The sequence below is a fragment of the Gekko japonicus genome, unplaced genomic scaffold (assembly GCF_001447785.1).
Source record: "Gekko japonicus isolate JY-2015 unplaced genomic scaffold, Gekko_japonicus_V1.1 scaffold458, whole genome shotgun sequence".
NCBI classification, from domain to species: Eukaryota; Metazoa; Chordata; class Lepidosauria; order Squamata; family Gekkonidae; genus Gekko; species Gekko japonicus.
Genome location: NW_015176465.1, coordinates 2,699 through 12,430, shown reverse-complemented (window position 1 = coordinate 12,430; position 9,732 = coordinate 2,699). Strand labels below are relative to the sequence as shown.

The 9,732-nt window shown below is 43.8% G+C and overlaps 1 protein-coding gene across 3 annotated transcripts in view; it reads left to right on the top strand.

Annotated features, from left to right (window-relative positions):
* The window catches only part of PAPD7 (PAP associated domain containing 7), a 36,133-nt gene extending 33,484 nt beyond the window's left edge, over positions 1-2,649 (top strand). For 2 of the 3 annotated variants that reach the window (XM_015427089.1, XM_015427088.1), the window contains exons 11-12: positions 1,510-1,668; positions 2,432-2,649. In XM_015427089.1, the coding sequence (XP_015282575.1) occupies positions 1,510-1,668; positions 2,432-2,608 (336 nt within the window). In that variant the 3' untranslated portion in view covers positions 2,609-2,649. The remainder of the gene's footprint in view (positions 1-1,509; positions 1,669-2,431) is intronic. The other variant, XM_015427087.1, reaches the window with a different exon arrangement.
* Positions 2,650-9,732: the final 7,083 nt, after the last annotated feature.

Below are 9,732 nucleotides of genomic sequence, written 5' to 3'. Positions count from 1 at the left end.
ACTCCACGAGCAACACCTTTCTGGCACTCCCCGGCTCACAAAGCATTAGTCTCGCCTCAACCTGGGCCAGGGTCTTCTCAGCACTGGCCCCAGCCTGGTGGAACCCCCTTCCAGGTGAGATCCGGGCCCTGCGGCATCTGGTTCAGTTCCGCAGGGCCTGTAAAACTGAAGGGTTCTGCCAGTTGAGGCAGCCGAGGTTTTCCATCTAGACTGGTCTCCCCCCGGCTCTCCTCTCCCCCCCTCTCCATCTCACCACTCATTACCAGCTCTGTAAACGACACAGGTGCACAACCCCACCTGGTCAGTGCCAACGCTCCCCCTAAGCTGTGGAGTCCCATGAGCAAAAATTCTACTTTGTGAGCTCCTGGCATTAAAGTTGTGAGCGAGCCATTTGGCTACTGCATGAATCAGTTAGCTCCGGAGCCCCATCCTTCCTGAGCGAAGACAAAAATCTGTGAGCCGGAGGCTGAAAAAAACTGTGAGCTGGCTCACACTAACTCAGCTTAGAGGGAACACTGGTCAGTGCCGAAGACCCCATCTGATTTTAGGTTTGATTATCATGGTATGAAATCGTTTTTAACAATCTGATTATTGTTTTAATTTGTCGTACCCCACTGAGCCTTCCTACACAAGAAAGGGCGGTTCAGACATCTAATTTTAAAAATATTTAAAAATAAAAATAAAATTTATCAATTTATTTTATTAGATTTTTACCCCGCCCTCCCAGCAAGGCCAGCTCAGGGCGCCTTACACAGCGATATAGAACAGTACAATATAATAATACAATATACCATACAAAATCCAGTCAAACACAAGTTGTACAACTTATTAAAGTGCTAGCATTTGATTCCTCAGCGTACAGTCATGCCTGTATTACCCCCCATAACTAAATCATGAAGGAAAATGCTTGGTGCCACTTAGCCAGTCATTCCCCTCCAAAACCTACATACTGGAAAGAAAGTCTTTTTCGTTTCCTGGTAAGGCAGGAGGTGCATTTTTATGAGCTGTGCCCTCTTTCTAAAGGAGTGCATGTTGCGCTAAGCATTGCCCAACAGATGTTCTCTGACAGTGTTAGACTGCAAGATGCAGGACTAAAATTCAACCTTTCCCCAAAACCTGATTTTCCTCTGAACCTGCTCTAGAGATCTGTTTGTTGCGGCCAGGACTCAGTGCAAGATCAACCTTCCTCAAACTGAAAGCAAAGAGGCTTCTCCCTTGGTCTAGTTTTGTGCCATTCCAATAATCATCAAGAAGTACTTTGGAATTATTTTTCTAAGTCCCAGAATATTTATTCAAAAGGAAGGTGACCATGAATGTATGAATGTTTTTTTTGAAGAAGAGTTCAAGCGTTAAGATAGGACTTTTAGAAGAGGCAACTTCCTTGGTCTTCTGAAGTTCGGTGTTAATTTATACACTGCTGTTTTTAAATGAGTAGTCAACATTACGTTTCCTTTCTTTTCAAAAAAACACAAACCTTCTATTCCCCCTCCCCCTTTTCTGTGTCCCAAGGATTCGGATACTCCACCTTGCACAACACCTAATGTGTACCACTTCAATCTGCGAGCACCGTCTCAGTTTACGGTCAGTTTGCCACCCGCGTTGCCTCTGCCAAGTGGTAAAACGCAATCTGTGCCTGCGAGAACCTTGATTATGGCAACTAATAATCAGGTACGTGCTGCCCGATGGAGTCCGATAATTGATAGTAGTGGTCACAGAGCAGTAGGAGCACTTGGATTAAGTTTATGCCATTTTTGTTTAGGAAGTGTTCTAGACTGTTTTTCCTTGAAACATGTTGTAACTTTGTGTAGGTGAAAAGCAGAACTTGTGAGTATGTGCATTGATATGACGCTGTCCTTGATAAAGGGTAGGAGGCAAAGTTAGTGAGATGTGTAGGTTTTCATCAGGCCATAATCTTGAATTCTTCTTATACCAGTTTGGTGTAGTGGTTAAGTGCGTGGACTCTTATCTGCACCTGCTGATGTGACCTTGGGTCAGTCACAAGCTCTGGTACAGCTGTCCTTGAAAAAGAGCAGTTTGTGTCAGAGTTCTCTCAGCCCCACCCACCTCACAGGGTGTCTGTTGTGGGGAGGGGAAGGGAGAGGAGTTTGTAAGCCGCTCTGAGACTCCAAGTGAAGGGTGGGATATAAATCCAATCTCCTCTTCTTCAGTCACTCAGCCCCACCCACCTCACAGGGTGTCTGTTGTGGGGAGGGGGAGGGAAAGGAGTTTGTGAGCCGCTCTGAGACTCCCAAGTGAAGGGCGGGGTATAAATCCAATCTCCTCTTCTTCAGTCAGAGCTCTCTCAGCCCCACCTACCTCCCAGGGTGTCTGTTATGGGGAGGGGAAGGGAGAGGAGTTTGTAAGCCGCTCTGAGACTGAGTGAAGGGCAGGGTATAAATCCAATGTCCTCCTCCTCTTCTTCTTCTTCCAGCAGCACACCGGAGTGAAGTTTCCCTTGAAAGGTGCTCACCAGTGCACTGAATACAATTCTGCCAGCAATGGAATCATGAGGCAGCCGGTCGGCAACAGAGGTCACCACCAATATAACCGTAATATCTGGAGAAGAAAGAAGCATAGAGACAGTTTGCCTATTAGCCTTAGCAGATAATGGCCGACTTCAGGGGGTGGGGTGGGGGGTGTCTGCTCTTGACGAAGCCATGGAGTGTGATGCCAGGCTGGGGTGGGGTGGGGGGACTCGAGACCAGCACCGAGAGCATCAGTTTGAGGGTGTTGCCAAATATCTGCATCCAACATTTGCATGTTTCTTTGTGTGGTGGTGGAGTCCATCTAAAAAGAAATTTTATCGTGCTTAACTGTGAAGCCTTATACAGACGTGGAAGTTTTGTCTTCTCCCCATCCATGACATACTACAGTGCCAAAGCAGCTCTGGCGTGAATACTGCGCGAGGACCATAAGCGCCGTGGCATTCGTGCTGCAGCCGCGCTTGTTTGTCGTGGGGTTTTCTTCGTTTCGTCGGGAAAAAAGACAGATGGTTCGAACTTTACTTTTCTCTCGTGGGGGATCTGTGTGTCACTTTTTGTGCTGCTCCCCCCCCCCCTTTTTTGGCTCCCGTTTCTTTGTTCACTTTGCCTGTATCCAGACATAACTTCAGCTCAATAACTCGAACTATTTTAACTTGCATAATGGTATGACTAAGTTATGTTAAGAGATGGCGAATTTGGGGCGCAAGGGGGGGGGGACTCTTTCAGTTTTGCTTTTGCTCCCACGCATTCTTTCCCAGTCTGCGTTTTCTCAGTTGGGTTCACAGTTCCGGAGGGGCTGCCCGAGCGACTCCCATCACGTTGCTGACGCCGAGGGTTTTTTAACTTACAGTGGAACTGCGGGTTTTGCTTAATGTTTTATTTCAAAAAGGACGACACTCTAAAGTGTTTTGACCCTTGCTTTTTGCTCACTCATCGTCCGGCACCAGTTTGGCTCCGTCGAAGAAGATTGGGCACAATCCAGTGATCTTGTACAACTCTTCTTCACTTCAACGGGGATCGCAGAGTAGAACATCTCACCAGGTTGTGCCTTCGGTTTATTAAAAAGGCCTTTTTTGTTATGTTTTTTTTTCTTTCTTTCTTGGTCAGAGCAAGTTTCAAATATTTAACGAACGGTGGGTTATGATTTGTACTCTGATTGGGTCCAAACAATGTTGTTGACTAAAATACCCAACCTAAAGAATGGGGAGAAAGGAATGATGTTGGTTCTGCTGAGGAATCTGTATTGCGGTGTGCATTATTTGTGTCAGGAGCAAATGCCTGCAATGTACACTTCAGATTCTCTGTGCTTTTAAAGTAACTCTTTGTTGTCTTGCAGAAGGGGCACTCCCCCCCCCCCAATGCACACAGTCACTCTCTTTCTCAGATGCATACAGGTATACTATGCAACTGTATATCGCCATGACAACTCTTAACTTTTTTAAAGCAAAAAACCCCCCATACATCCTCCATAGTCCGGAGTTTTTAAAAAGCACCTCATTGCCGTTGGTCACATCTTCTCATGCTTTTTTTTTTTTTTTAATGGAAGTTCTTAAATCTCCAGAGCACTGTCCCAGTAGTTCTGCTTGAGCTAGGAGTGTGGAAAGAATATTTAAACAGAGAATCATCTTGATCACCTTCTGTCTTTCTGAAATGCAGAAACAAATGTTCTTAAAAACTGATCTTTGAATGTTTGAGATGGCATTATTTCTGTGAAAGTAAGCTTTAATATCTTCCTTGGGCGCCAGCATGGCACACACTAAAGAAACCTGTCAAAATGGAAGGCGGAAGCTTTTGGGTCCATAAGAGGAGGAGAGTGTGACATTCCAAACTATAGAGTAGCACATGACGTCTGCACTTCATCTTGATTCAGAGTTTTATCACAGTTACAACTTTTAAAACTGTACAACTGTTCATTAATGAGCATTCATATTCGTATTGGATGTACGCTGCTGTTTCGATATTACGGGAGAGGAATAACGTGTATGACCTAACTGTGCCAGCATCTGTTGGGAAAGGTAAAGTCTGCAAGTACAAAATTCCTTCGACAGGCAAAAACGAACAGAGGCAGAAGCTTTGGAAATGCGCAGTGCGTCAGTTGAGCAGTCGGCAGTGGGAAGCAAGCTATCTGATGTTAATTGCTCTGGGAACGACACTTGGACATCCGGGCTATGATCTTAAGGGCTGCACGTACAACATCAGATTCGAAGGACTTGTTGAAAAGCGGTTTCGAGGGACCCTGCCTTTGGCAATATCTGCATTATAGCTGCTCAAGGCGCCACAGCCAGAGGAAAATACAGCCGTGCTTGTTCTTCCCTGGGGGAGATGCCACAGATATTCTAGAAGATGAATCATAACTGGCAAGCATATCAACAGTGATTGAATTTTGAATTGCCGAGATCTCAGGCCTCTTGGATGCCTGCCTTTTTTGCCTTGACTGCTTGCTTGCTTTAAAGAGATGCTGGCACAAGAAAAGACTGAAGCTTGAATAAACCAGTATTCAAGGGCTGATAACACAGATCTGTACCATTCTTACATGCTAGCAATATTGAGTATGTACCTCCATTACAGAAACCTCAGTGTATGAAATAGTGTCCATCTTTAAAAACAGGATAGTTTTAAGAGAAGCAGGTATCACGTTCCATTAGAGTCATGGGGAAACCAATAAATTGCACTGGCTACCACGTGGGTTATGTTCAATAGCACTGTGGGCAGCTGTTTAAGATATCATGTTATTCTTTTGTGTGTGTATAACGATGTGGAAAGCTAAAATACATATTTTTATGTGAAGTTTTGTATTCTTTGATTTTTAATAAACTTTCAAGGCCATTTGTCTGGTGATTCTTTTTAACCCATGACTACTCTTTAACCTTTGATTTTATTTTTTGCAGTTTTTAAAAAAGTACATAACAAGCCATCGACTGGATCAGGTTTAAAGGTCGACGTAATTCCAGTATTCAGTGCGGAAAGCAGCCAGTCAATCTCTCTGGGACAGGGTGTGCAAGTGACGGCTAGCCCCTCCCGTCTGGCGGCAGCATCTGGCGTTGAGGCGCTCTGCCCCTGAGAAGGGGAGGGGGTGGTGGAAGGTGCTGTCAAGTTGCAGCTGACTTATGGTGACCATGTAGGGTTTTCAACGTAAGAGACGGTCAGAGATGGTTTGCCATGGCCTACCTGTCTGTGAGGAGCTGCGGTGGCTCAAGTGGTTAAGATGCTGAACTGCAGGCTGTGGAAGGTCAGTAGTTCAGCAGTTCGAGACCAGAGTGTGCCGCATGACGGAGTGAGCTCCCGTCTCTAGTTCCAGCTCCTGCCAACCTAGCAGTTCGAAAGCAAGAAATTGCAAGTAGATAAATAGGGACCGCTTCGGTGGGAAGGGAACAGCGTTCCGTGCACCTTGGTGTCTAGTCATGCCGGCCACATGACCACGGAAACGTCTTCGGACAGCGCTGGCTCTTCGGCTTTGAAACGGAGATGAGCACCGCAACCCTAGAGTCGGACTCGACTGGCTTTCGACCAAGGGAACCTTTACCTTTTATAGTGTCCATAATTTAATCCAAAAACCTACTCTGGACTGTTATTCTACGTAGTGGGCAGGTTAGGGAGGCCAAAATGGGCAGAATGGAAAAAAGGAGGGTGTGCCAGCTATGATGGAAAACCATTGATGTCCTCAACCACAAACCTGGCAGAACATCTCTGCCTTACAGGCATGAAGTATACAAGAAGTTCTTCCGCCCTGTTGCAAGTCAGCTTTATGGGATGTCTTCTCACCTTTTAGAATTTTGATAAGGGATCAAACTGGAGTATCAAGGTGTCTCAGGAAAAGCTAAGACAACAGCTTTCAGAAAGGTCTGCCTGTTATTCCTAACATAACTCTTTCTTAAAGGACTTAGATTTTATAAATCTGAGGATCGTTGAGAACAATCCATCTTAAACAACAAGTTTAAGTTGGACTGAAATATTTTTAGCAGCTTCCAGAGACCAAGTTGTCTTGGCTTATTTATATAATGACTAGGAGTAAGGCTCGTTGTGGAAATTAATACAGTGGGCGCTAGAAAGAGGCTCTGGGTAGGTGCCCCAGCCTTGAGCACTCAGCGTCAATTTGCTGTGACAACCTCAGCAGTGTATAATGACACTGTTCACCGTTTTCTCCAGGGGAACTGATGTCTGCCATCTGGAGGGCAGTTGTAATTCTGAGTCATCTCCAGCTCTCCCCTGGAGATTGGCAACGGTGGTTCCATGGGAGAAAATGGTTGGTTTGGAGGGTGGAGTCTATGGCATTGTTCCTGTCTGAGGTCCCACCCCTCCTCAAACCCCACCCTCTCCAGGCTCCACCCCTCAAATCTTCACTATGCATATTGCTCCAGCTTCGGTGCTTGATGTGAAACTAGCTTTGTTGAACTCTCTAAATTTGTGAATATTATGTTCCTGCATTCGCTTCTGTAGAAGCATTTTGCAAAATGATTTCCAAGTTGACGTTATTGTTAAAGGAAGAAGGAACATTCCTATCTTATTGATAAGAATTACACAAGCACTTTATCTATACAAACAACTTTATTTCATGTTGACTGTTATGACTTGCTTTGATATGAATTTGGACTTTTACATGCAATATGTACTTTGAATGTTGATATTGTCTCTGAATACTGAAAAGTTGTGACTTTATTATTGTTAATGTATTTTCTTTTACACACACACACACACACACACACATTTTGCCTACTTGTTTTCATTATTCACTATTTTTGTTTGTTGTGTCATCTGGAGATTGGCAACAATGGTTCCTCAGGAGGAAATGGCTGGTTTGGAGGGTACAGTCTATGGCAGTGTCCCTGTCTGAGGTCCCACGCCTCCTCAAACCCCACCCTCTCCAAGCTCCACCCCTCAAATATCCAGGAATTTTCCAACCTGGAGATGGCAACCCTATCTCTTTCCCAACCGACCATCAACCTAACTTTATCTGCCCCTCTTGACTTCAGCTTTCCATCTCCCTCCCCCCATTCAGCCTCTACCTAGGAAAAATACAGTCTTTCTCTGCAGTGGAGACCCAAGTAGGAGGGAAGCAATCAGTGCTCCCTCTAAGCTGTGGAGTCTTGTGAGCAAAAATCCTACTTTGTGAGCTCCTGGCATTAAAGTTGTGAGTGATTTGGCTACTGCATAAATTAGTTTGCTCTGGAGCCCCATCCCTCCTGGGCTAAGACAAAAATGTGTGAGCCGGAGGCTAAAAAACTGTGAGCTGGCTCACACCAACTCAGCTTAGAGGGAACACTGGAAGCAATCTCAGCAGGGTATAATGACACAGAGTCCACCCTGCAAAGCAGCCATTTACTCCGGGAAACTGATCCCTTCCATCTGGAGTGCAGTTTTACTTCTGAGTGATCTCCAGCCCTCAGCTGAGATTAATCACAATAAACCGGACCATGGTGTATTCAGCTAAGTAAAGCACTAAATCTCCATGTATAGTTTTATGATTTTTTAATATTTTTCTATTATGCTAAGTATAAATGTTTAAAGTATTTTTCGAATGGTTCATTAACAAGAACATAGCTTATTCATTAATATTGAAGCTCGACAGTACATTGAGAATAATGTAACTCCTGTAGTAATATTTACAGCCAGTAATGAGGTCTTGTCTTAGGCTCAAGGTCCTAATGTAATTCACTTATTACAAAGGGAAAAACAATTTAAGACAAACGACAGAGTTCTAGTAATCATTCCGTTTGTGCACTCTTCCATCAGGTTTCTCTGTTGTTGATTCATCGCAGTCTTGAAGTACTGAGGGCAATGTTTCAAGATTCTTAATACTATTTCATATACTCTATTGGTGCCACGCTATCGCATTTAATTTCAATGTTTCAAGATTCAATACTATTTCATATACTCTCTTGGTGCCACACTATTGTGTTTAATTTCTGATGTCTCGGAATCGCCAGTATCGAGCTATGATGTGACTAGGTCTACAATACATTTATTTTTTAAAAAACAATTTTTATTTAGGATATCATCACTCAATATCAACATTTGTTATACATTTTCCTTCTACCCTTCTCCCCCCCCACATGGCTTCCCACAGTGCTACAACCTCCTGCAAAGTTCTTAAATTCCTTCTTTCTCCCCCCCCTTTTTTGAGTTCAATAGGTAACTAATCTCTTAATATATAAATTTTTCTGTTTCTTATTCTATATTGGTAAATTTTAACATTCAATAGTTATCAAAGCAAAATAAATTGTCTCTTACATTTTAACATTCAATAGTTATCAAAGCAAAATAAATTGTCTCTTCTCCAAATAGTCTTTTAAATCTTTCCAATCTGCTAAAAAGTCCTCTGCTTCCATATTGTTCAGTTTTCTTGTCATCTTATCCATTTCAACCATAAAAAGTAGTTTTTTAATCCAATCTTCAATCTCCGGGACTTTGTCTTGCTTCCAACATTGAGCATATGCCAATCTCGCAGTTGTAATCATATACCACATCAATGTCCTTTTTGCCACATTGATCTCTTCCATTTTTAGTCTCAAAAGTAATATTTCTGGTTCTTTCTTAAATTTACAATTCACAATTTTTTCCATTTCAGCATGAATCTCAACCCAATTTTTTTTAGCTTTTTCACAAGTCTACCACATATGATAAAACGAGCCCTCAGCCTTTTTACATTTCCAACACTTGTTTGGCATATTAGTATTCATATTGGCAATCTTTTTTTGGTGTCATTGTCTACAATACATTTCAAATGGCAAAACTATTAAGACTCTTGAAGCATCGTTAGCAACCTTGGGAACTCCCGGGCCCATCCAGCTACTTCCTCCCAACAGGCTCAGCGGGCTGTTAGTTGGCGCGATAGGCAAGTTGGTACACCAAACATACAGCCAAACTCTCCTCAGCATCCCACCCAAGACCGTCACAATCAATACCGGTAATCTTTGGGACGGGTCAGGGAGTGGTGTGAAGGAGAAATCTTCCTGGATGAGTATAGCAAATCCACGCCCACCCCTGAATTCAGGACTCAGAAACCCGGGTGGGTGGGGGCTAGTTCTTGCAAGGTGACTGTTTTGCTCTCCCTTGCCCAGGTCTCGGTCACCCAAGCCAGGCCCACTTTCTGCGCTGCAATGTAATCATGCTGTGTTCTGATGTTATTGTTCATGGACTCAGTGCCAAAGAGGAGTCTAAATGCCTAGCCTTCACACCAACATGTCTCAGGATGAGACAAATGCTGGAAGGAGACTGAGCATAACTATATCTCCATCTCCTTCCATTCCAC